This window comes from Colossoma macropomum, unplaced genomic scaffold (genome assembly GCF_904425465.1).
Source record: "Colossoma macropomum unplaced genomic scaffold, Colossoma_macropomum, whole genome shotgun sequence".
In the NCBI taxonomy this organism is placed as follows: Eukaryota; Metazoa; Chordata; class Actinopteri; order Characiformes; family Serrasalmidae; genus Colossoma; species Colossoma macropomum.
This window is the reverse complement of record NW_023494801.1, coordinates 9,714,811-9,742,750: the sequence shown is the minus strand read 5'-3', so window position 1 is coordinate 9,742,750 and position 27,940 is coordinate 9,714,811. Positions and strand designations below refer to the sequence as shown.

Sequence of the window (27,940 nt, the reverse complement as noted above, 5' to 3'; positions counted from 1 at the left end):
GCTGTCAAGAAGCCCTTACTTGACAAAAAAGAAGAACATTTGCATTAGAACACCAGAAATGAACATCTGAGATGTAGAATTAGGTTTTGTGGACTGATCAGTCCAAATTTGTAATGGGGACAACTTCAATATGATTTTTATGTTTCTACTGACTGATTATAAATTACTTTATAAATTTAATATAAAATTTTATAAAACTATAAATGAACCTGTATTTAATGGCTGTTTTTGACTGAAAATTAAATAAATGAAGGGTGGTCTTTGACTTTTGCACAGCTCAGTCATACAGTGTAATGCTATAAAACACATTTTTACACCTACCAACCTACTTATTTGCCCTCGGTCCATAAACAAATACTGCACTTTGGCCTCCCAAGACAACATTTGGGCAAGTCTGCTCTAGAGTGATCAAATCATGAGGCATCTGTAATCCGTATAGAAAGTGAAATAAATCTGCACATGCCATTAGTTTCCATACATCTACTGAAATACTAAAAACTGCTAAAACAGACTAGACTACTCAACCTCTTTATACCATGCTGTTGGGACTAGCGCATCCCTACAGCTGGTTAGACTAAAATAGCTACTCTGAACCAGGAGAGGGCAGTATGAGAAAAGAGTAACGGTAATGCTTTACTCACTGTACACTGCTGTGGGTGTCTATGACAGATCACCTCAGACACTGGTCCATCATACACAACTAAAAGATCTGAAGGAGACTAACAAGGATAACAAGACCAATTCTCATTTATGGAAGGGAAAAATGAGCACAGAATGCCGCCATTGCAAAGTGATGTCACAGCATTATAAAATCGTGGCATTGTAAAAAATTTGGCATTGTCACTGTTTGAAGTGAGGAAGACGGCTGGTTTGGAATTGGAATGTATCTTCATCACCCTTTAAAAGTGATATCACAGCAAGATGTCTCGAACCATTATCACCGAAGTTGCATTGTTTGTTTTTTTTTTTACTTAAAGGTTTTATGGACTGCGGCTGAGATAAATACAGCCTGGTCAATTCAGTTTCAAAACAACAGAGATCAGTTTGGAAACACCAGAGATATTTTGGAATTTTAGTCAAAAGTATACTTTCACGCTTCCCGAGAGCTCCTTAGATTCTAAGGCACGAAAGGTGTTTCTCACACTCCTAATGTATCCGTGTCCATAAAAGTTTATATGTCAATGCCCAAGATTTTGCAAAGAGCTATAAGGAAATACATATGGATGTTTGTGAACACATGAAGTGTCAGATCCATACGGACGGTTTTCCCTCTCCAGACTTGCTACTGCTGCTAGTGCTCCCTGCGCTACTTGCTTTGCCATGTTTAGGCCTGTGTTTCCGCTCTTTCTGAGGAGCAGGTGGGATGTTGCTCTGCGGCTTATCGTCGTTATCGGGGTTGTCATGCATGCCGTCATCATCATTATTGGCATGGTGTTGAAGAGTGTAGGCCTGAATTGCTGCCTCCAGTTGGATGACGTCCTTGTTGATCGGCGGTGGCCGGGCGTCGCCCGCTGAAGGGAAGTTGTCCTCGTTGGAGCCATATTGTTGCTGCTCCTCTTGTGCAATGTTGGCACGGTTCTGCTTGCATGCCATCTTGGCATTGCTCAAGTCTGTATAGGGCATGGCTTCTGGCTTTACCACGATATTATAGCCTGGCGGCGCGGAAGGCGTGTTCCATGAGAAAGGATAACCCACATAGTCTGCCTCCCTGACTCCGCCCCCAACTTCATCTGCTGTTTCTCCCTCGCTGAGCGCTGGCCCGCCCACTCCGACGGACACGCCCCCAGGTCCTAGTAGGCCTAGCTGGTATTCATCCTCGGCCGCTGCGGTGTTGCGTTTGCGCAGGGCGTCCTTGATGGCCCCGGCTCCAAGGTGGATCATCTCCCACACATTGAGCAGCAAGCAGAGGCAGCTTACGCCATACATGATGCGCAGAAAGATGGTTTTCTCTGTGGGGCGTGAAATGAAGCAGTCCACACTGTGTGGGCAAGGCTTGTCTGAGCACACAAAGACAGGCTGCACCCGGAAGCCATACAGCAGGTACTGCCCTGCCAGAAAAGCCGCTTCCAAGGCGGAACGAATCAGCAGCTGCAGCACATAGACCCGCATCAGTCCGTCATCACGAATACGCCTCCGCCCATCATGGCGCCTCTTGGGCTTTGGCCGTGGGGGCACCAGCTCTCTCCTGGTGTTGTCTATCTCAGGTACCTCGTAGATCATGGGATCATCCTCTCGCTCCTCCTCACCGTCCTCGTGTCCTGGCCGGTGCTGCCGCGCCCCGAAGTACATCTTCCTGGGCCTCCGCTGAGTATAACCTCCCCCTGCCCCAACCCCTGCTGGAGCTCCACCCCCAGTGCCTCGCATGTCCTCACTGTGGGAGATCTTGTTGGCTGCATAACCCATGTAGAGGAGTGAGGGCATGGCGGACAAGATGATCTGGAAGACCCAGAAGCGCACGTGCGAGAGTGGTGCGAAGGCATCGTAGCAGACATTCTCACAGCCCGGCTGGCCCGAGTTGCAGATGAACTTGCTCTGCTCGTCGTAGTAGATGGACTCTCCACCCACCGCTGTCAGCACGATGCGGAAGACGACCAACGTGGTGAGCCAGAGTTTCCCCACCGGTGTGGAGTGGTTCTGGATCTCCTCCAGCAGACGCGTTAGGAAGCTCCAGCTCATGACGTCCGATGACAATGGGGCAGACAGTGTCCCAGACGGCACAGCTCACAGACTCTACAGTGGAGGTTTGGAGAGTAAAAAATAGAGAAAACATTTTTACATTAATGACTAAGATTTTGGCTATGAGTATCTAACACAAATATGAAGTTTAGTATAGAGAATTAATTACATTAAATGTCACAAAACAGGTTTGGGACCTAATTATGGCGGCATCACGAAATTACAGTATTACAGTTCAATGGGTATTCATGCAGGTTGGTGAAAAATACCCAATTTTTTTTACCCAATTTTTCACTCTGGATGTTACTGATCAAACAGCCCCAACTGTTTTTGTAAAAGCAGCAAAAACGTCTCTCAACCCACTTAAACTGCATCCAGGTCTTCTTTAAAGTTGCACAGACTTGCTGATGTGGTTAAGAGCATAGTATGACTTACTGTGAACTATAAAATGTAACAAAACGTCACAGCTACAGGCAACCATTTCAGACAACACCAAGGCTGGAGTTCACAAAGCAGAACTGATCTTGGATTAGATTCTGGGTTGAGAGAAGTTTTGGTGATGTGTTTTACAGAAATGGTTTGGGCTATTTGGGTGAGTATTGCACTCTAGTGTTTGTTATACACATTACCTTCACAGCTCCAGTTCTAAACTAAAGAAGCAAAATTTGTGTCTTACCTGATCACCTACATCCATGGTAACAGAAAAATAGTGTAAATTAGATTTTTTTACTGGACCATTTCAGGCCACAATCAGGTACTGTTGTGGATATTGCTTGTCATTTTGTTTCTACAAAAGCAGAAACCTTCATTTATTTAACAAGATTTGGGATAGTGCCATTAAGTGATTCAACAAGACTGGGCTAGGTGCCATTGGGAGCCTTGGAGATAATTTCTGCAGTTTGAAGACATTTCACACCATCACAGCAACTGACTCCTAACAGTACTTTCGGGAACCCAGTCATTAATTAAGTAGAGGTATAAGATAACGTGGTTGGAATATGTTGAGAATGAGGCAGTTAAGTAAACACTGAGAATTCATGTGTGCAGAGGCTTGCCTCATTCTTGTCCAAGCCCCAATATTTTTCTTCTTCTACTACTTATTATTACCTTTAATTGAAGTGATTGTAGTTGTAATAATAACAATAATAGGAACAATAAAGATATTTTAGAAACTGACCATTATTGAAGGACTGTACAACAGCAAAGTGGACCTACAACAAAGGAGTTTCTAATAAAGTGGGCAGGATGTGCAGAGAGTAGAATATTAGCCAGGAATCATTTCAGTCCATATCATTAATATTTCATTATTTAAGCCACGCTTATGAATGTTAGGGTAAATTATTATGTGACTCAAGATGATGACCCAAAGCAAAAGGAATAATGTTATAAATGGACTAAAGCTATACTAGCATATCCTAGAGTCTGTAATAAAGGTGGGGACCAGTGTTTAGGGGCTTCTGACTGCTACTGGACTCAGGGGGTCTCAGAGTACAAGGCCCACGGTGACTCAAAGAATGGGGAAGTCCACTGCAAGTATGAAAATTTGACCAATGAATAGCCCGTAAATATGTAATGAGTAAATAAATAAAATAAATCCTGCCACTATATTTAACAAATTTAAAAGCCCCCAAAACATGCAGAAATATAAATTTGCAAGAAATAATAGCCTATTACACATTAAAGTCAACATGAATCAGAAATCATAATGCATTTCCTTCCATACCATTTTGTATTTCTGAATGAAACATTTATCAGGATCTGGCATTATGTTACCACTATGATCGTTGCATATAAACAGTCAGAAGACACTCAGGCTCACTGACCTTTGTATATGATAAATAAAATGGTTATATTTGCGTTGCAGACATCACAACCCTTGGTTCCTTTAACCACCAAGTACAAAACAATCAGCTGGTAGGATTCTCTGCAATTAACCATTTTACATCTGCTCTGAATGACTTTATTACATTTCAACAATTGAATTATGAACAACTAAAACAATTACTGGAATTGCCCTTTGTGTGAATCTGCTTTCCTGATGTAATCCATATTCTCTGTTTTGAAGCATTCTTAACTTTACTACTTATCATGAAAAGCATGGACACGTGCACACACGCACACACGCACACACACACACACACACACACACACACGCGCACACACACACACACACACAGATACACACACACACACAGATACACACACACACACAAGTAGATCTTAAAGCTCTTGGACTGCTCTTACAAAGGCAGGCCTTGTCTGCGCTCTGTGCTGCATGTGTGTGTATTCTCTGGTTTCTCTCCACTCATTTTTCTAAGATGAATGTTTACATTTGGCCTCCCAATAAAACATTTAAAGTATTGATTGTTATGGCCAAGTAAGGACAAGTCTGAGAAACGTCAGGCAAGCAGGGATAATGTGTGTGTGTATGTGTGTAGAGGGAGAGACAGAAAGAGTGTGAGAGAATTGTTATGTATCTTCAATGTCCTTCCTGCCTTATAGTCAGCATTACCCTTTAGATGTACTCACAGTGTTAGGCCGGACAGGCAGAAAAAGAGGCCTAGGGCTTTCCTACAACTTCTCTCCCAGTAGAGAGCCTTCAATTCGGGCATGGTGTTGTCTCCTGCCCTTCTCTTTCTAACCAGCAGCCCCTGCTAGCCCTTCACCTCTAATCTGTGTCTGAGAGTGCTAGTAGGGGCATTGTGGGTGAAGAAAGACCCACCGAGCAAGAGTGAGTCACTCACACACACACACACACACACACATGTGCACTCCTCCTTCTCTTTTCTATCTATCCCTCTTTTTCGCTCAAGGTTGAAGTAACACTCATACCTGAAGGCATCAGTGGATGTTGAGATGGTGGTTTTAGCCATCTACACACACACATACACACACACACACACACACACAAAAACTAAAATATAAAATGTGCTAAAAGTTTGGCACAGGGCACATTTTATGTTTTATTTTTACCCTAATATGTTAAATTCAATCGATAAACAATAATAAAAAAAAAACTTATTTTACTTAGAAAATCAAAAAATCATGTAATTTAATGTGTGGATGTTCAAACTTTTGCATGTGACCATGTGGCCATAATGGTAACTTCACAGAAAAAGATCTTTCTTTTGAACTCTTCTTCATAAATGTTCACACAATGTTAAGGATGGCTAGGAGTTTTAAAATGGTAAAAAGAAAATAGTTTTTATATGACAGTGATGATATATACTTTAGTATAGGAGGACATTATAACACACTTACTAAGCCCTATCAAGCAGATAGCTAGTAATTAACTTGCTGCTTATTACTACCTTATTAAACAATAACAAAAACAATAAACAAAAACAGGTGAATTAACTTCTTGTAAAGCTGCAATTAAGGCTTATAAATCTCGTAGCTGCACATTAAGTGGCTCATAAGTATTTAATAAAGTAAAAACTTGAACTAAAGAAGCAATTAATAAGAGCATAATAATGGGCCTACATTTTTTTTTAAATGTATGATGTTTATTACACAAATAAAGGTGCTTTGGAAAATGCTCTTCACTCTAGTTATGGCATATTAAAGCAGTAATGAGCAGCCATTTAGTACTTACCAGTCTGAAATGGCTTAATAAGAGCTTTAGATGTGCTCTGGAAAATGCTTAATTCACTAGTTATCGCTTTATAAAGCAGTAATTAGTAGCCAGTTAATTACCAGTTACTGGCTTGATAAGGCTTAATAAGAGCATTACAAAGGCATTTTAATGCCCCCCTTTAATGAAGAGCTATCAAAATACACTTAACTCTAATGTGCCAGAATATATATACTCAGTCTAGGGTCACTCTTCTATGTTACAGTAATTTTCAGTGATTTGTGTAAAACTTTATTCACCAAACTCCTTAAGGAGAGCTGAGATTTGTTAATGGGTACTATGCAACTTTGATTACATAACCTATTCTGCCAAACACATATCTTATGACTCACCTTCAAAAGCCCCTCACTGTGATAGTTAAACCTCTAAAGCTGCACATTTTGGATTTTGCTAAATTTTACAATCTCAACTCAACTAGTTTTTGAAGCAGTGGAATGCAATCTCTATCCAATACTGTGAATTAAAAAGAAATTGCTGATGCTATTTAGTGATTACAGCTTGGATTTGCTCTGTCTCTGCAGAGCACACACACACAGACAGTTATCTCATCACTCGTGCCCTCCCCCTGGGCAGTGGAGAATGGCAGACAGGGCACATGCTCAGCAGAATGTCCTTGTGCCCACATCAGTGCCAACCTGCTTTCATCTGCTGTCTTCATCTCCCTCTCTCGCTGTCCCCGTCTCCATCTCCCTCTCCCTCTCCCAGTCCTTTTCTTTCAGCTCTTCTCCAATCCTCCATTACACCTCAATGAGATTCCACTGAACTGAAGGTGTGCTACTTTTTGAAAGGTAAATACAATGAACCACAAAATTACCACCCAGACAAAGTCTGGTATTTAGTATTGGTATAAGAAAGTCACTTGCAATTTTGTGTAACCAGCTTGCTTCTGCCAGCAGCACTTTAACCAGCCAATTAACAGCATTTACGCTAGGAGCAGCTCCATTTGGATGAGCAGGACAAATCCGCAGGTCTTTCTCTCCCATGGACAGAGGGGGAGATAGCTACAAAAAATTTTGTATAAACCATAACTGACACATTTACCGAACTCGCATCTCCTTATTGGCATGAAGAAGCAAGAGACCATGATAACTTTAACATGTTCACAATTTCTATCATTTATGCCGAGGGGCAAATGCAGGAGGGGACGAGGGGTACATGTCCACTCCACTTATGTATGTTGCAAAAGTGCCATCAGATATCAATTATTATATACAATGACTGGCCACTTCATTAAGCACACCTTGTATCTACACTCACTGTTCATTTTTATCAGGTCCATTTACAACATAGCTATACTTTGTAGTTCTACAATTACAGACTGTAGCTCATATGTTTAAAAACAATAGTGTTGCTGGAGTTTTTAAACACTGTGTCCACGCACTGTCCACTCTATTAGACATTCCTTCTTGGTCCACCTTGTAGATGTAAAGTCAGATACCGCAGGTCATCTGTTGCTGCACAGTTTGTGTTGGTCGTCCTCTAGTCCTTCATCAGGGGTCACAGGATGCTGCACTCAGGACGCTGTTGGCTGTATGTGTTTGGTTGGTGGACTATTCTCAGTCCAGCAGTGACACAGAGGTGTTTAAAAACTCCAGTAGCACTGCTGTGTCTGATCTACTCGTCAGTGTCCCTGCAGTGCTGCGAATGATCTGCAACTAAAATAATCCCTGCTCTTTGGTGGTACTGTGGGGGTCCTGATCATTGAAGAACTATTATTATTGGGGTATTTATAACAAGATGCACATCAGACTAAGAATTTTAGAAACACAATGGGAAAAATGCCATTATAATAAGCAACACAATTAATCTCTATACTGACTATGTATTTTATATTTTCTGTCAATAATATTGTAGCATTCACTGCTGTTAAAAGAGACAGCTTTCACTCGAGTCATGGTGCTTTATTTTCCAGCTGTTGTTGGCCGCAGTTACGCTGTACATTAGCAGAGTGTTCTTTCTCTGACAGCTCATTTGCTACGCAGCTCATGTCTCTTGTCTCGCTGCTCATGCACACTCTAGGGCGGCTCCTAGCCACACCCTCAACAATAAGAGTCCCTTGCAAAATAAACCCAGTGAATAAATACTTGAAGAATGACAACCTAAAATTAACATGTAAACATTTCTTGGACACGCCACAATATTAGTTGTTTTTGTGTTTTAACAATGACATGTAAAGCAGGAGATATCAATATGATATGTGTAATTGTTTACCCAGTGTTAGACACGAATTGCAGTATAAAAGGTGTAGCCTCCTGATGTTGCTCTTCTCCACTTGTCAGACCAAATTTGCACCCCTGCCTTTGGTGTTAATGAGCTGATTGATAACTGTGCCATGTTCAGAAGATAACTGTTCAGAATTATTGCATTTATTGCTGCTCAGCACCTTTTTGTGCCTACAAGTGATTTTAGAGATATTAATATTTAAAGTAAATCTGAGCAGTCACTCTGGATGGGCTAATGATAAAAGTGGGTGGGCCTTGGCCCGCTGGGCCCAATCATACCATTGCCAAGTGTTCTAGCTATTTAATTAGCTACTTTGCTAAATCAGAGGTTTCTCAAAGTATACATACATGAGAAGGTGCAGTGCAAAATGTGCCTTGATGCAGCTGCAGTATGCAATTGCGATGCATCTGAAATTAATGTTCAGTTTAATAAGGCTGAAGCTAATCACGCAAACTGCACACAGAACTGATTGGTAACTGCTCTATGCTTACGAGCTGCAGGATTAAAAAGCTACAGGGCAATAGTGGAGCCATCAGCAAGAGAGAAAGTGCCACCTGTTTCACAGCAAAACATTCTATAGGGGTGTAATTCTACTGAAAATTCAGAATTTGTGACAACAGGAAAACAATGCCATACAAGTCACTAAACACAAAATGTAGAAGAGTTCTGAGAGTTAAATACCATTATTCTGTTAAAGTCTGATGGTAGATATCCTTTCAGTACATGTTTGAGGCCTGAGCCTCTATTTAACTATCTTTAACACACAAGATACTTCCATTAATTCACAACTGTTTTTTTAAAAGACAATTTATGCAAAAAAAGGAATGTATAGCAAACAGAATGTGCAATCAACTACATTTGCAATATCTCCACATATTTTTTGCATAATCCTCCGCATTTTGTGCAGGTATGAGGGAGATAACCACAATTTGCATTTTTCCATGTACATGTTGCATAAACTGCATGTTTTTGGGTGGAATGTGTCCTATTTGCACCTGAAACCTGGTGCTAAGTATATCATTTTATGGACCTCGGTGTGTCTAAGGTAAGACACTGAGGGCTACTAATGTCTGCCATAAGTCATATCAGTGTGTGCTAATGAACAATAGGCAGTATTTCTGGGTTCTTCTGTAGCCTTTTAAGGAGAATTCCTCCATTTTTTAATAAAAACTGTGTATAATTATATTCATTCAGAGCGGTCTGATATGAAATGTTTCATTTAAGAGTAAATTTTTCAGTCATAATTGTTCACAGTGGTGGTGACAGAAAATAGATGTATGAAGAGTTGAATGCCTCTAGAAGGTCCCTCACCAAAAGCTGCTAAACTAAATGGTTATGAATACGCTGAGATGTTTTTTTTACGATAGTTCTGAGAAGGTTTTGGCCTAAAACTATTTTTTACATATATTCCTGGTGGAGATGATGTTGTAAGGCAAACTAGTCCCTGAAGAAAACATATTTTTTCAGATTTACCAGTATTTTGCCATTATCAACATTACATATAAAAACACACAAGATGTGTGTAGGTTTACTGGTCATTTTAGTTAGTAAATAAAATGGCTATATTTGTATGATAGGCATTTGGACCCAAGGTCACTTTATAGTGACCACCGTGAAACAGTTCAAGTCTGTAAATGGCCATACAAAAATGAATTACTGTGTTTAGTACCACACAAAACATAATACGTGGATTTCAGGAAGGTAAAATAGTAAAAAACATGTAAGATATGGGTCCTGTAAACAATCTATTCAAATATTTTAGAGACATTAAAGATATCTTACTTTCTCTTCTTAAAGACAATAAAAGACAAACCGGGTAATATTGTACATCTGTAAATAAGACATAGCAAAACAAAACAATAGTGCTTGTTATTAAAGAAACTACTCTTTGCATTTTGTCATTAGGAGGAAATCATAGTGCTAGAAAGAGTGGAAAAGAATGGAAAGAGCTTGTTGTGTTTAGCAGAATGGACTAAAAATAGAATTCCTGACCATTTAGGGGCAATCGTGCAGCGCTAAGAAAGAGAAAGAGAAAAAGGAAGAGGGAACATATAGTATGTGCTTTGTGTTTGTTTATGTATGGGACTTCTCCTTGACTCAACTGTATATAGTCTGAATGGACACAGTTTAGATAAAATCACTGTAAGAATAATATTTGAGATCAAACACGGCACTTTTTCAAGCATGAACAAAGAAAGTCTTTACAAAAAAAGATACTTTAAACTGAACACACATGTACACACATATATTCACACACACACACACCCTGCCACAACGCATACACACACACCAAGCAGCGTACTCACACACATTCAGGCGTCCCGTCTGCCTCTCCTCTTTTGTGTCTGCCTCTCCATTCACTTTCTCCTCCTTTCATCTCTCTGCACTCTCATTCTTTCTTTTTTTCCTTTTAAAACAACCTCGGAGAGCATGCACTGACCTTAAAGCCAACAAGCAACCGGACAATGACATTTATACACACGATCTGACAACCATGTGGGACTGCAGGTCTGTGTGTGAGTGCAGTGGGGCGTGTGGGGGGTTTTGCCTATCCCCTCGTTTCCTCTCCTCCTCTCTATGGCACACACAATAGACCCCTCTTACCCCTCACTGCCTAAAATTGGGTCAGAGATGGGAGGGAGGTATGTGGTTGTAATGGAAAAGACAGAGGGGCTGATGCCCTTATAGCCAGCGGGACAGTGCAGGTGAAGAGGGGATGAACAATTAAACTAAAGTGAAAAATCAAATGTACACAATTTCTCCAGATGTGGTCAAGCAGCTGATACTTGTTTAGTGTTTGAAATCTGCTTCTTTAGTTTTGCAGCAAAGCTACAAGGTTGCTGTAACTAACAAGTTACTCTACCAATTAGCACTGTGCATACCGCATGCCTAAAGCATACATACTTACTACTAGAAAAGCTGAGCTTAACCACAATATCTTAATGTGTGCAGTATATCCCTCTGAAATCAGATCTACACTACATCTGCTGAGTTGTTTATTTGTTTTGTTCTTGGTAGTCATTCAAGTAAAGCAAGGATACTCCTATACTGCTGTGATTTCATTTGGAAAACTTGACTGCAGACACAGTCATTGCATATACAAACGCGACTAGGAAATTTCAGTGCCACTTTTAAAAAAATGTAAAAATTCCTAGACATTGTTCACTTGTTTTAAGTAATTTTATTAAGTAAAAATATCTCACTACACTGGCAGAGAATTTTGCTGGTTTCAAGCACATTTCTTAAAGCAAGCAAAATGATCTGCCAATATACTGAGATGATTTTACTTAATAAAATGACAAGTAAAAAAGGCTAGTAATAAGGTACTAATGTATACTAATCTATACTAATTTATACACAAATCTATTCTATACTAATCCATCCTAATCTATATACAAATCTTTTTTCAAATATGTTTCCTCAAGGAATCAAAAGTACCCTTTCTATGGCATTTCTTTAAAGAACTCTTTGTGGCACCTTTCTTTTTTAGAATGTAGACTTTCTTGTCTGGTTTCTGACATATGATATAATGTCATCTATAAACATCAATGCAGTTTGCATAGTGGTTAACTGGTGCACATAAGCATCCGTTACTTAGCTATATTAGCCCTGTAGAGCTTGAGTGCAAAATTAAAGGAGACAAACAAATGTTTCTTGGCTAATTGATCAAGGAAAACTGCACTGCACTGAGCTGTTAAGTAATTTCTATTACACTTCTAACTTTCTATTACATTTCTATTTTGCCATTAAAGAAACAAAGTTGGCTCCTTAAGGAACCTTTGAATGGATGGTTCTTTAGAGATATATTTGTAAATGAAATGTGTAAGTGTGAAGAACATTTTAAGTTTAAGGTTACATAACCTCCACATAATGAAATATTTCTAGGAAAAACACCTACAATGATATAGAAACTTCAAGACCAAACGTTTCACTACCGAGATTTTCACGGCACATGTTTAAACTCAAATAACTTCAGAACTGTTTAAGATATTAACAAAGCATGTCAAACTAGACAAGCTAAGCTTTCCATAAACGCCATGTGTTCCATATGCATATGTGGTCTCAAATGCTCCTTTATGGCAAATTGTGTAAATAAGATTTTTGCCCACTATCACTTTAAGGGGCTGACTTGTGATTGGTGGGATGTCAGCATGGGGGATGGGATGGATTAAAGGCAGAGCAAGGGATCCCCTTAGCAGCCAACCCCCTGCTATACACACATATAAGCTCACACAGACCCAACTGTACAGAATGCATCTGCCTGTCTTAACCTTATCTATTTCTCTGCCTTCTCTCTCACCCACACTCTCACAAGCACACAGTGCTTGAAGGAAAAGCATGTCTTAATACTTGGTTTTGAAATTGGAGCTTCCAGCTATCTCGCTAAACTCTTTATCTATTCAGCGTCCTCTATTTTTCTATCCCTTTCCCTCACAGTTTGGCATGAAGCAAGATTACAATCAGAGGATTTCACAGCTACACCCACAGAATTTTAAAATGCAGCGGTTAAGATCTAATTAAAAATGCAGCACACATCAGCCAGAATAATAAAAAAGTAGTATTCCGTGGGGAAATATGCATGATTAAATACATTTATTTAGTCAATCCTTATAAGTCTAGAGTTACTGTTGTTTTTACTATACATTTGAGACATTGCATTGTTATTTTATGTAATAAATGATTAATTAATTAGCTATCCCCTTGCTATATGGTTATTAACCTTAAAACGTATTATTCAGTAACTTCTGTGAATTATTTAGTAAATTAGTAGGCTATGAAGTTATGAGAGTGAGGTACTGAAGTGTGAGTCTACATACAGACTCTTTGGACTGGTTTCTGGGACAGCCTAATCTTAGACTACACAGCATTCTAAATGTAGACTCTCCATTAAAGGACAACTTAGCCCAGGAGTAGGCAAAATCCCTGTCTGGGAAACCAACCCTTAGAGATTCACAGATTAATTACATAAGGAAGTACATTTACATTCTCTTTACATTATGTATCAATGAGAGTCTGCACTTCTGACTTTTTCCACACTTATCATTTGCAGTTTATGGTGTCTATTTAAAGAAAACTTTACAGTGCAATTGATAATAATTGACAAGATTATAGCAGCTGAAGAATGTTCCAGATGGAAATGTTCTGGATAATTTAGGACATTTAGGATAAATGGCGCTTTTCTATAAATTATCACTGCTATCATTACGGCCCCTGGGGTATCAGGAGAAACTTTCCAGAAACCTTCAAACTTTAAAACCTAAGCTATTGAAGAGTTCTAGAAGTATGAGAATGGACTTCCGAAGTTTGTCTGTGAACAATATCCTGCTGGAAAGTCCCCTATAGCTAAGTCAGACGTTCCAGGAAACCCAGTCTTTGGTAGCATTCATTAGCAAGAAAACTGAAAATTCATGACCTTCTCCATCACAGAGCTCTATTGTAGCCTCATTTGTGTATAACACTTGGCTATAATATATGATTATGCCATCCAATAAAGCCAAGATCATTTTGAAGCCGTCACTGGATGGAGATCTGTGCCACATGGAAGCCTACCGGAAAGGCAATGCTAGGATTTGTTTTGCAGGGATGCTGAAACATTTGAAGGGGGTGCTATACCTATGGTTGTTGTGATGGCAATATGTGAAACATGCTCTGATGTTGAATTTCCTCATTTGGTGCAGACTACTACAAAAATTCATGGCTTTGTGGTTCAGTTAGATTCTGGGACCGTTTTTTTTTACAATGGTCCACATCAGACGAGACAATTCAACAAGATACTCTCAGAGCATGTCAGCGCTGCACTGTCTACATAATTGGCCTGTTTAACATTTGGCATTTGACTCTTTACAGAGGCTCGTATCATTCTTGCAGCACAAGCTTCTTCTAAAAACAACAGACAAGCAATAAGGAAACTTTTTGTCACATAGACCACAGAATCTTTTTTAATAGCTTGGGCCAGACATATGCGAGCTGTTTTGGTTGAATTTGAATTGATGCATAATTAGGTTTAGAAGTAGTAAGAAGTAGGCTTAGAGACAGAGTGAAGTTTATTGTTTTTACTCTAACTGCAATACAAACAGACATTAAACATCTTAATTTTAATGCCACGCAATAAGTGTGATAATATGTTTTATCAAGAATATGAGCGAGTGATAGATTTTGGTCTTATACCATGATGGACTAGTGAAAATTTAAACAAAACTATGTCATTTCATGGAGGCAAATGCAACATTTTCTTGGGGGGGGTGAATGATTTTTACCTCCCTAGCACCTCCCTAGCACCTGTCAAAACATGCCTGCCTATAGAAGGTAATTTTGGTGTAAGATCTAACTTCAGAAGCACATTTTTCACACGTTGTTTTAACACACTGTGATACCTCTGAACAAATTATTTTAAAAAAACGGAAACGTTTGCTTTGTGAGGATGTACCAATAACCATACTGGAAAAAAGATACTTCTTTTGCACCTTTGTCACCTGTACTTAGATACTCTTCTCTCAGTGATGCATTTACTCAAGCAATTTGGTAGTATTTGCCACTATTATGCAATTTTTTAGTATTGAATGACAAAATGTTCGTGGCATTTCTCACATTAGCTACTAAAAATTATTAAGTACACACCAAGTTTTACTTGTAAAGACTACATAACTAATTACTGCATTTCAGCACTAAGTGCTGCTGTACATACCTGGCAATTTGTATACAAGTTACTACATACTTGCAATATATGTACTTGAAAATTACATAAGTAATACATATTTACCTATTAGATGTTAGGTACTTACCATACAATAAAACAAACAGCTACTTAAAATGTTTATTCAGTCAGTTTGGTTAATGGCATAATTTGTCTGCAGGGTTTGCATTTTTTATACTATAGTGGAGATTATCTCCAGGGTTAGGATCAAAATAAGTGCATGAATATGAAAAGGTGTAAAGAGAGAGAGCAAAAGAAGGAGGGAGGGAAGGAAAGGTGGAGAGGCAACTAACAGGGGGAGTACAGATTGAAACAAAAAGATGATAAGGAGTGCCATAAGGGGTTCTTGAATCAGCCTAATTAGGTTACACTAATTTACAAATATTCATCTGTGTACAATGCATTGGCATCAACTATGAAACAACTCCATTATTTTAAATGGACTGCTTTATTTTGTAATGTACAAATGGCTAAATATTTTCTGATCCATTACGTTATACAGTGATGAAGCAATGGATAAGACAAGAGTCACCCAGTTCTGAGGACTAGGACTTAAATGACCTCAAACAACTTTGCCATTCTATTCAGAAACTGCTTCATGGTTGATATTCACCATTTGACAACATGCCTGGCCACAGGCTAAACTGGTAAACCTGAACACAAAATATCATCATGGGGAGAATATCAAAAACATGTAAAATGCATCCAAACTAGACATTTTAGCATGAGAATATGCTATGACACAAAAGCATTAGCATTATGCAAAAAGAACAAATGGAAATTTTGAAAAATTAAGAGTTAACGAGAAACCAACAAAGAATGCTGGGAAGATTTCAGGGTAAACAACTCCTTAGTCTATAGTACTTCAAATTGATCTTAAGTAACTTTACTGAAGTAGTTAAAAATTAAAACAAGAAATGGTTAATGTTACTAGATTTGCATTAGTAAGTTTATTAGATGAGTATATTAACCCAAAACAGGTAAGTGGACTACAGTAGCTATTTAAAAAGTCATAAAGAGGATTCATTTGGCGAGGGAGCATCTGCTAAACTTATGCAATGACAGTGTTAAGGGGCATAGTGATGCCATATGGGAGTTTTCTAAAGTTACACACACACAAACACACACACACACACACACACACACACACACACACCTACACACACATGTGCTCTGCTTCATGAACTGCTATTTTATATTTATCACATTAAACCCCTTTGGGAGAATCTGACAGCATTAACAAGAGCATGTAGCCTAGCCTCAACCTGGAAATAGCCAAGTGACCTACAATTTCAATCACATCAACCGTGTAACATCTGTTAACAACTGTGTCCTGTAATTGGCATGTCCACACGTTACATTCCTTTCCATATGATAACATATAGATGCTCTACCCCAGAAACATAACGTTCTAGGAGAAGGAAAAATACTTTAATGCATCTTCATGTAATGATGATGTTTTACCACAACATAATAACACATTTAGTCCATCAGACACAAAAACATTGTAATTCTTGGGTTAGACAATGTCAAAGATAGTTTTTATAATTAATTATTTGTAATCATAAGTGCCTGTAGTGTTTATTATGCTGCAGTTGTATTATGTTTAACACATCACACTGCACTGCATCTACATGTAACACTGTAACATTTTTTTGCAATAGTTTAACTATAAACTTACATGCTTGCAATGTTTCTAACATTTTTAATTAAATTTAGATATTCACAACATACTGTATGCTACAACTGTGTGCCTGTTTATGGTAGATATCAGAGTTGTTATGCATATGTGGTATCATTAAACACAAGCAAGACCCAAGTAGTGTCACACAGAATGTGAATATATGAGAAGGAGAAAGTGCAACCAACTTCTAAGCCTGAACTTTAGAGGTGTGGAACAACATCCCAGTAGACGTCTGAAAAACTGAAAGGAAGTTTTTTCTTGATGCTGAAAACTGAATAACTTTAGTGAATTTAATTGAATGAAAAAGTCTCATTTGCACAGTACAGACAATGTTAGATTCAGTCCACTCATTCACACATATATGTATTCTACATCCACACAGACTACATAAATCTTTCCTTATCACTAAGTTCATGCACAAATGAAGGGAAGGGGAGGAGAAAATCAGAACTGTAGCAAAGCCACTGCATTTCTAAACAAATGTGATAATATTCTACAATGTACATTTGAATTAGGAAAATACTGCATTAAAACATGGCCTACAGAGACATCACAGTTAAACACAGACAGTGCCGAAACTAAGCAGAGGGGGTAACAGTGGGTTTAAAATGGAGAAGACAGGCTAAACCTTGCCCCACACACACACAGGCGTGCACTCATCAAAGCATGAACAAATTGAAAACGGCCTGAGGGGAAAGAGACAGACTCAGCACTGCCCCCCAATACGCACTCACACTTATACTCACACACGCACATACAAATACAGAAATAAAGGCCTGCATGCCAAGCTTATTATCTGAGATCATACGCACACACTCACACATGCACACACAAACACCCAGCTTAGTCACAGCTAAGCACAGATATCGCCCACAGTGTAAATATGCCTCTCCATGTGTGTGTGGTTGGGGGAGGAGGGGCACTTCATTCATTTTGCCCTCATCCATTTATACATCCATCACCTCATCTCCTGCTTCCTCCTCCATCCTCTCTTCCATCAAATGCTGGAAAGCACCTCTGATCAAGTACACTTTTAAAGATATTTCAATGAAAATGCAGTAGTGATATCAGCTAATGTATTTTTGAACTAATGTTTTGCACTAATAATGTAAAATATGGGTGTCACAATCCAAATATTCAAGAATACATCATTCCAAGACTCTGGAAATACTTCGTATATAAATAAATCACTATGCAGCAAAACACTTAACAGTGTGTGTCCATCAGCTTCTGTTTTTTATTGTAAGAGACGCCATAGAGTATCAAGTAATCTGCTGGTGTGGGTTTTCTCTCTTTCAGTGATGCTTGAGTGCTACTTGCTCCCCCTTGTGGACAATCTGCTGGGGATACCTTGTTTCATCATTCAAATTGTGGACTAATCACTAAGCAGATTCATTAAGAAAGTAAATTTGCAACTGTTTTTTTAAATCGAGAAATTAATTTTAAACAAGGAGAAAATATCTGAACCCTCAGTTAATAAAATAGTGTTCTACGGCTGTTGCGTAAAAAATATGGCTGTATATTGGGATTAAAATGTTCTCTACCTTCATTGGCCTCAGGAGAGTACCCCTCATTTGCACCGCAGCTCTTCCATTTTCACCTAGAACCCCCTCGTACCCAGCTCTTGATGCTGACCAGTCCAAATGAGAGGAAGGTAGCTACAGACATTAATCTAATGCTTATCTGTACTGTATACCTATGCATGCGCACATGGTTACAACATGATTACAACATAGGCTAGCAAACGTATGTACATGAACTTGCATAGCCGTTGCTAATAAGGATCTAACAAATATGCAGTGGTGGCTGTGCTTTTAAAAGTCTGAGGAATTAAAAAAATGCCTCAGTAATTGAAATGCTGCTGTTTGACGCCAAATAGGATTACTGTATTGATTGGGGTAATCTGTAAATCTCCTCACTTTGCTGTTATGGGGCCAAACACAGAACGTATACATCCTTTCTAACATGTACATTATAATATTCCCTTGCTTCTCTTTAATCAAGCAGGCTGGAGCAATTACATTGCAAATGAGAACGCTCCTCATGCTCACATGCTTCTTTCATTCACTAATTAAACGATAAATTAACTGAAAAATTAATGTTAAAATTTGCTGCAGACTGGCTGTCCAGGAGCAAGAACTGAACATCTCTGCAGGCTTTGATGATGCCAGAAGTTGCTTAGACTCCAATATTGCTGTTTTCTTTCTTCTGGGCTTATAGCTGTTAGCAGCTCCAGTGGAGTCAGCAGTGGGGGAAGGGTCTTTAGTGAGCCCACTGAACTGAAGAAAAATACTAACAGCAGTTTTATTTTTAATCCTTAATTGACCATTAACTGTCACATTCAGTAAAAGCAGGGTGTTCTCAGTGGGCATTAGGAATGCCGTTGATTTAGCGGATAAATTCCCTTACCCACCAATAACAAGCCTTAATGCATCTATATGGTCCCAAGTCAAATGCAGAGCGGTGCATTTATGCATTAGTAGACATCTGCAGTTATATTCATTTGCCTTACCTTCAAGATTGTGTATACAAATGATGGCTGCATCATGACTTTGTGGCATGTTACATGACCATATGAGTATTAACAGCTACAGTAGAAAATATGGGAAAATAAACCAATGCACACATCCATCCAAGCTTACAGTACACTCACACACACACACACACACAGAGAGGCAGAAAGAGATGAACTCATAGGAGCTGTGGACTTGACTCACCTTTCTTTCTGTCCCCACAGCTGCAGTGTACTCTGTCCTTAATATGTCACCTCCACCTTTTTTTTGTGGCCAAAAATCAGGCCTTAAAATTAATTTATAGGAAATAATTGCGGTCACACTTTATTTGGATGGTCCCCTATAGATGATCTACAGATACTTGTATTATTAACAAACTTTCTGGTGATACTCAGTTGATTATCAACAACATTAAGGTTTGTGTTAGGTTTAGGAGCAGGTGTAGGTTTTGCCTTGAGATTAAGGTTAGGGTTAGGTTCAGTTGAATTTTATAGATCATTAGTTAAATGTTAGCTAAAAAATTGACTTAGTATCTACAAAACATCTACAGTGGACCATCCAAATAAAGTGTTACCATAATTGCATTTAATTAGATCCTTTTCCCAAATCGTTCAGCCCTACTTTATTGTCATATCACTGCCTTTCTTCTAACCACACGCAGTTCTCAACTGTTACAGATAAATAACTTGCATAATAATAGTTTCATTATAGTTACCAAATAATTTATAGTAGCTACTGAAGTCTTAACATTTAAGGGGAATTCCATGATTTTCCAAAATTTATGCACAATTCAATTTAGGGATTTGCACAGGAACCTGAATACTTGATTAGCTGTTTGAGGTGCCCGTATTCAAGTACTGAAATCACTATTCAGGCATTCATTACATTTCATCACAGGAAGACAGAGAAAATATACAGACCAACAATTCAAAGATGTGATTGAGCGTGTTTTATTGCTAAACAGGCTAACTAGTTAACTAGGTCCAAAAACAGTAGAAATATATTTCTCTAACAATCTAACGTGGTGGCACATTGTCCACTCATGAGAAAATACCTTAAGACGATGTATAAGACGAGTCTTCATCAGCAACCAGTGTTGTACCAGGTAGCTGTATTTAGCTCTCATCTGAAGAGGCAGCCTCCATTACTCATCCAATAAACGCTTTGCACATCTGGTTCCTATCACCACTGCTGTAAACAATTTGTCCTCGTAAGTTTCTCTGGAACAAAGCACTTCACATCAAACCACTAGGAATGACTTTGATTAGATCTCCATAAATTTGGAAAAATTGGTGGAATTCCCCTTTATTGCTTAAATAATAAGTGGGCTGTTTAAGAGTTTAACTTACAGTTTTGTGGACACTGTGTACCGGTCCCTAACTGTACTGCTGAGCGTGACAAAGGAACAGTTAGGCCAGAAATGTACCTCATGCATGTATCCAAGTCCAAACACATCAAGCTCTGCAAACAAAATTTCTTGCATTCTCAAATGTGACACGACACAATTCATAACGCAACGCAAGGGCAAGCTGCATTCTAAGCATTGCAAGAAGCGGCACTGAGCTCTGTTTTGTACTCTCAGTGAGTTTTCCTCGTGTCAGCTTTCTTGTGAAGTGTAACGGCAGATGAGTAATTGGACAAGTCTCTCACAGAACTACTTTGTTCGTATAAACATGTATTTGATAAGTAATCACCTGTTCATTGCAACAGAATAAGTGAGGCAGCAAACACTTCCCTACTGTAGACATGTTTAGTTGTTGTGGCTGTTAGAAAAACAGTACATTCAGTTCACTGATGCTCAGATTTGTCCTCTTCGTCCCTCCTGAGCACTGCGTGTTTTAACCACCACAGTAACGTAAGAATGCAGGACCGTGTGATTCCAAAGTATTGGCCTGGCATTTTCATTTGCGTTCACATACTTGTGTTGAGTATGTTGACGATACTGTAGAGGTTTAGCACTGTTGTTGGTTTGCTGCACTATTCAAAATAATCACACAAATACATAATTAATTGTTATGTGACAAATTAAATTTACATTCTGTCCACATTTTCTACCAAAAGAATTTGTTTTTGTGTTTCTTCCCCCAAAACCAAACAAAACTGTCTTACTAAAATAAATTTTCATCAAATTCAAATCACATTGAATTTCCTGGTACTCCACTGAGCTACAAGTGAGAAATAATTAAACAAAATTCGAGGAGGCGTTTTAAGGCGGGCCTTATCTGTAGTGGTGGTCTGCTCAAATAGCTTCTTTCTGTAGGTAGCTGCACTTCCAGTCACAATAAAGCTACACATAATCCAAGTAATGCAATTACTAGTGGAGTTATAGTGTAATGTAGTAATGTAATCTATGGAGCCCTGCTGGTGACATCCTGTATAAATAAAAGAAAGTGACTTAGTAAGGCATGGGAATAAGATAATTAAGTCATGGCCACGACTTAGTAAGACGTAGGAACGAGTTCATGCCTTACTAAGTCATGGCCACGCATTGGACTCTCATTCCCATGCCTTACTAAGTCATGGCCATGCATTAGGATCTCGTTCCCATGCCTTACTAAGTGGTGGCCACAACTTGATTATCTTGTTCCTATGCCTTACTAAGCCGTGGCCATGCATTATTTTTATTTATACAGGATGTCACCAACCGGTCTTGGTTTGTATCTTGTTCGTCCTTCTTTGCACTGCAACAATTAGAGGGTGTTTATTGTTCTGCCATATTTTGTCTGAACTGTTAGAGCTGTACTGTGACTGGTTAAGTCTGTGTTTGGGTGGAAGGGACAGGAAAAAGTAACATTACTGTCATGACATTGTCCATTCTGTCTGTTTGTGTAGAGCTTTTGCAAGATGTTCTAAATGTGAAAGAAACTTTAGTCCTTCACATCATCTCTAGTGTTTCCAAAGGTTATTCATCACACAACGCCACATTTAGAATTTACTGAAGATGCAACACTGGGGGGTCAGGCCAAAAATAATAAACATATTAATAGCATCTTTACATTGACTTCAAGTGCTCTGTTTAGTCGATGCATTTAATCTCAGCGCATGCAGATAAATAAAGAAAAAGAGAGAGCAAGAGAGAGCAAGAGGAGGATGATATTCTGAGAAGAGACTCAGCTCAAAGGGAGAGTATGGGGAGATATTTTAGTCTCCATGGAAACTATGGATTGCCACTGAAGGGATTTTTCCAAAATCTGAGCACTAAGCCTCAGCTCTAGGTGTGTGTATGTGTGTAAGAGGAGACACAGTGTGTGCACACAGCAATTATATGTGTATTGCGTCTCATAAGGGATTGCCTCATGATTGTGTCACCTTACTGGATGATCCTAATAAATAATGCAGTCTTCTAGGAATGAAGCTTGATATTAGCCTCAAACAGTAGAAGCCCTATTTCAAACTCAGCTGTTTTATGAAATGTCAGACAAATATTTAGTCTTATGCTCAGCTCACAAACCTGACCTCTCTTGCTATTGCTGCATTCTTAGTTTCAGATATCTTGCATTTCACATAGTCTTCTTTATGAGACAGTGTCTGGTGCTGCTACACTACATTTACACTCCATAGTCACACTGGCTATTAGATGATTCAAAGTAACTTGAACCTGACTTGCAGTTGTTAGCGTGAAGGCTGATTTAGTGAGAAACAAGTTGTTCATAGTGATAGTCATGTTGTAAATAGTGAAAGCAACAGTTATAATACAGGAGAAACCCTGTCTAAATATTTACAAATAAATATGGGTTTAATTGTTAGTTAGCATTAACCAGTATACATTAATCTGTATGTCAGCTAAGACCAACAGAGATTCCAAATACTACCTATTATACACAATACTGGTAATATTACAAGAAATCAAAGTTATATGAAGCTGTGCTGCTTACACTAAACATTTTATGCTTTGTCATTTTTAAGGAAGGTTTTGGTAGTAATGTAGCAATCTAACAGCTCTTAAAAATACGATATATGACAAATAACAATGTTGTTTCTGAATATAAAATAAAAACTCATCTCATATCACTTAGTAACTCAGTTACTTAGTAACTTTTTAATATCGGGCTAGAACCAGCTATACATAAGTTCAAATGTAGGCTAATAATAATGTAAGTGCTTACTAAGTTAACAAACTACTAAATCAAAACAGGGCAACACACAAACTAGATTTTACACTGAAAGTACTGGCTTCTAAATTTTTACACCTACCTCTATATAAGTGTAAGCCCTTGGGAAACCAGTAGGGACCAAATAGACTGCACAAAAACACACCTCATAAAGTCTTATTGTCAGTGTACTCTGTCTTCACTAGACTGTCCAGTGTCATTTTAATTGTGAGGTATGAGTATTTTAAGAAAATGTTTGCACAGGCTTCTGCTGCAAAGCATTAAAAGATTTTCAAAAGACCACACTTTCAAAAAGTCTGGTATTCCAAAAAGTGGTGGAGACTTGTCCCCAGTGTCTCCACGGTAAATTATGTGTATGGCTGTGCACATGGCAGAATCTCTAAAACCGGATCCAGGCTTTAGGGGTTTATGCTGTAGTCAAAAACTCGTCGCTGTGAGGCTGGAAAATATTTACATAGCCTGCTCCCTTCATTCTGATGTACGACATTTAAACTCTGCAAACTCTCTGCTGCTCTCTATGTCTCCCTCAACCACATACGCACCCGTTATAAATATACCCGCCTCAGACACAGAAGTCTGGAGGGAGGGTTACATTCCTAACCGAAATCCTTTTTTGACTGTCTAAACAAGTTGAGTTAGCACTTGTTTGTCTGAGGGGACACTCTTCTCTCCCTCCCATCTTTTCTTTTGCTCATTATTCATGTCTTCCCTGAAGGAGAAAAACTGTGACAAACACATTATGAATAACATTAGGCTGCCTAAAACGGCAGAGGGGCAGAAAGAGCAGCAGAGAGTACACTGTAGTGTAGAACAAAGTAAGAGGGGAGTCAAAGAGGGGTAAATGAGGAAGAGGTGACAGAGAGAAGGAGACAGAAGGATGCTGGGTTAGCTTTAGCACACTAGCATCTGTGTCGCCAGCGGGCTCTTCTCCTCGTCAGGAGCACATGGTGGTCCTGCGCTCTGATTGGTTCAACCCTCGTGGCCATGGAAACCCAGCCATGGGTGAATGATACCCCCTTAGAACAAGACTGGGGGAAAAGACAAGGGGGGAAGGACGTTCAACAAATACGGGCAGACACGCTGTCTCTCCAACACTTTTCTCTCTTTGTCGGAGGACACTTGTCTCATGTCGTGATGTAACAGACTTCTGTCATTATGCTAGTAGCACTATCACTGGCTGAGAGAGAGAGAAAGAGAGAGAGAGGCAGAAACAAAGAAGAAGAGCCAGCGGAGAGGCCAAGTGTCCAAAAGACTTGTGAAATTATAAGGTATTAATTACTATGAAACTAATATGTAAGTTGTGAGAGTGAGGAACTGAATTGTGGGTTCACATTTGGGTCCTTGTTTAAGGAACTAAAGTTATTAATACTCCCAACTGATCTATCCATGCTCTGCCCACAAATGAATTCTTCAAAGAGAATGTTGCTAAGTTGGACAAGCTTTGCAGAACACTGGCAAAATTCTTTTTTGGTCAAAATATCTAAATTTAGAGTGCATTTCTTTATTTTGTATGTGTTTCATAATACTATTTATTATGCATAAAAGATCATACCTTATATCAGGTGTAGCACTTTCTAGTTATACAATTATAGACTGTGGTCCATCTGTTCCACTGCATACTTTGCTAGCCCCCTTTCACCCTGTTTTTCAAAGGTTAGGACCCCCACAGGACCACCACAGAGCAGGTACTATTTGGGTGGTGGATCATTCTCAGCACTGCACTGACACTGACGTGGTGGTGGCATGTTAGTGTGTGTTGCACTTGTATAAGTGGAATCAGACACAGCAGTGATGCTGGAGTTTTTAATCACTTCAGTAGGCAGGAGTGTCTAATAGAGTGGACAGTGAGTGGACAGTGTTTAAAAACTCCAGCAGCACTGCTGTGTCTGATCCACTCATACCAGCGCCACACACTAACACACCACCACCATGTCAGTGTCAGCGCAGTACTGAGAATGATCCACCAACCAAATCATACCTGCTCTGTGGTGGTCCTAGGAGGGGTATGTCCACTGAAGAATAGGGTATAAGGGGGCTAACAAAGTACGCAAGAAAATAGATGGACTACAGTCTGTAATTGTAGAACTACAAAGTACTCCTATATGGTAAGTGGAGCTGATAAAATGGACAAAGAGTGTAAATCTAAAGAGGTGTACTTATTGAAGTGGCCAGTTGGTGTATATTACACACACTGTCTTTTTGGACAGCGGCAATGTACTATATTAATCCTCCCCTTACACGTTATTCTCTCTCTCTTCGTTGCTGTCTTTCTCTCTCTCACTCACTGACAGACCCCAGCCCTGTCCAAGCCGATCGAGCATGTGCGCCACACTGTGACACACATCCTGTGTCATCAGAGATCAGCCTCCCTGTGTGTGTGAGTGTGTGAGACGAGAAACGCTGAGAGAGCGAGTGTGTGTGTTTGAGTTTTGAGTGAAATGATGTTAGGCAGGCTTGGGAAAGAAAGCTGTAAATCAGAGTGGCTTGTGTGTGTGTGTGTGTGTGTGTGTGTGTGTGTGTGTGTGCGTGTGTGATCTGACTCTTTCAGCGTGTCCTGGCTCATCCACTGCTGTCACAAATCATTAAAACTGACCAAAGAGCCACTCATTCAGCAACTACAGCTGAATATGAATTAATGCTCCACTGCAAATAATGCAATTTTCCTATTTCCACTAAACAGAGTTCATCAGCCGAGATCAGTCTAATGTCTATTGTTTGAGACTTGGCAGGTTTGGTTAAACTAAAACGAACAATGATGCGTGACTGCTCTGTTCATTAGATCAAGGGAGCGCTGTGCCATCTGAACCCTGATGTGCACAAAACATGGGCATACATCAGGGTTCCGAATGTGGGTAAAGTTTCTTTTAAAATATGAACATAAAGCAGAAGGAATCGTTTTCTTTCGACAGACATGCTTTGACACTTGGAAAAGACAAATTTCTGTAGCTGTTTTGACACATGCATGTGTTCTATCATCTCTTTAGGAGCTCTGAATTGGCAATAGAACAGGTAGTTTCAGTTTAAAAGAGGCTGAGGCGAGTTCAAACCCGTTATAAAATACACATATATGACAACATACATTAATTAATGAGCTAGTACTTAAGATTTCTAGGCTTAAGCACTTCTGATATTTATTTTATATGCATCAGTTTACTACTTCACTAACTGCTGTTTGTTAGTGAGCTGAAAAATGCTAGGCTGTAACATCAGCTGAGATCTGTTTATCTAAAAGACTATCTGCCTTTCTCTGTGTACATTTTAAGCCATGTTATCTACTGTGGCTTTTTGTGGCCTCAGTGTGGTTTTAATTTAACATAGTAATGACTAAATGATGAGTGGCACACTGTGACAGGCTGAGGAATTGAGCAGTGCTCAAAGTCTTCAAGCACCAGTGCTGTGTGCACCTTAAAAACACTGTTTTTCGGAAGTTCTGACATTTCAGGACCTGTGTGCGGTGGTCTTAGGCATAATAGTAGCTCAGTAGCTGTTTACACCACAGAACTATTTCGGCTTTTACTCTGTCACTCAACTTTGTGCTCCCAGATATCCTTTGAACGGGCGTCGTTCTAGCATCATTTAGCTGGAACCAAGCCTGTGTGGCATGTTTGGCCTGTGAACTAAAACGCTAATGCTTTCTGTCACTTACTCGATTTTTGCTGTCCTACATTGGCTTTTATCATCTAAAATTATGTCAGAAGAGTACTGCTTAGTTGGAATGAGACGTGTACAATGGTTATTGCACTGTTTGGGTTTATAGCACTCTCGATAAGCTAACATTAAGTTAGCCAATCAAGCTGCAGATCCAAACACCCAAACAGGTTTAATTTCACCTTTCTGAGGCTTCAGTGCCAGACGCTTGACTTCACTCCTTCAGAATTGAGCATCATCTAAACTTGTGTTGGTGCTTTAGTCAGCCAGAATCCAACATGTTCTGTGGTGAGCAGAGCTGTTATCATGCTAGCTATGCTAATAGCTAATACTAACCAGCGCCACTCTGCTTATTTTTTAGCACTGTTTAGCATTGATAAATTTGTTAGATGGTTTGACATTTACTGAAACTTGTGCACTGTGATCAGCTACTGGGTGATCATGTAAGCGAATTAAACTTTTTAATTTCTTTTCAATTTTAAAATACTGCAGGAAGCGATATCCAAAAAACATCATTCTTCTTAAACATCTGCCTAATTTGCTCCTATCTCTCAAAGACACTTTGGTGGTCTACCAGGTCTTGCATGGTTGTTAGGGGTCCCAATTTCTCTATATCTTTTACTAATTCTTTGAACTCCAGTTTTGGAAACTCCTGTTTTTCACTTATTTTATGTTAATGCTCCCCTTCCTTATACAAGCTAATTATTTTATATCTAATCTCCTCAAAAAGATCTCCTGAAAAATGAATAACTTTAA

At 39.1% G+C, this 27,940-nt stretch overlaps 1 protein-coding gene across 4 annotated transcripts in view; it reads right to left on the bottom strand.

Annotated features, from left to right (window-relative positions):
- Positions 1–1,096: 1,096 nt before the first annotated feature.
- gjc1 (gap junction protein gamma 1) overlaps positions 1,097–27,940 on the bottom strand; it is a 32,344-nt gene continuing 5,500 nt past the window's right edge. For 2 of the 4 annotated variants that reach the window (XM_036590379.1, XM_036590377.1), the window contains exon 2: positions 1,097–2,730. In XM_036590379.1, coding sequence (XP_036446272.1) covers positions 1,246–2,676 — 1,431 coding nt within the window. In that variant the 5' untranslated portion in view covers positions 2,677–2,730 and the 3' untranslated portion in view covers positions 1,097–1,245. Of the gene's footprint in view, positions 2,731–10,839; positions 11,070–27,940 lie in introns of those variants that run through there. The other 2 variants (XM_036590375.1, XM_036590378.1) reach the window with 2 other exon arrangements.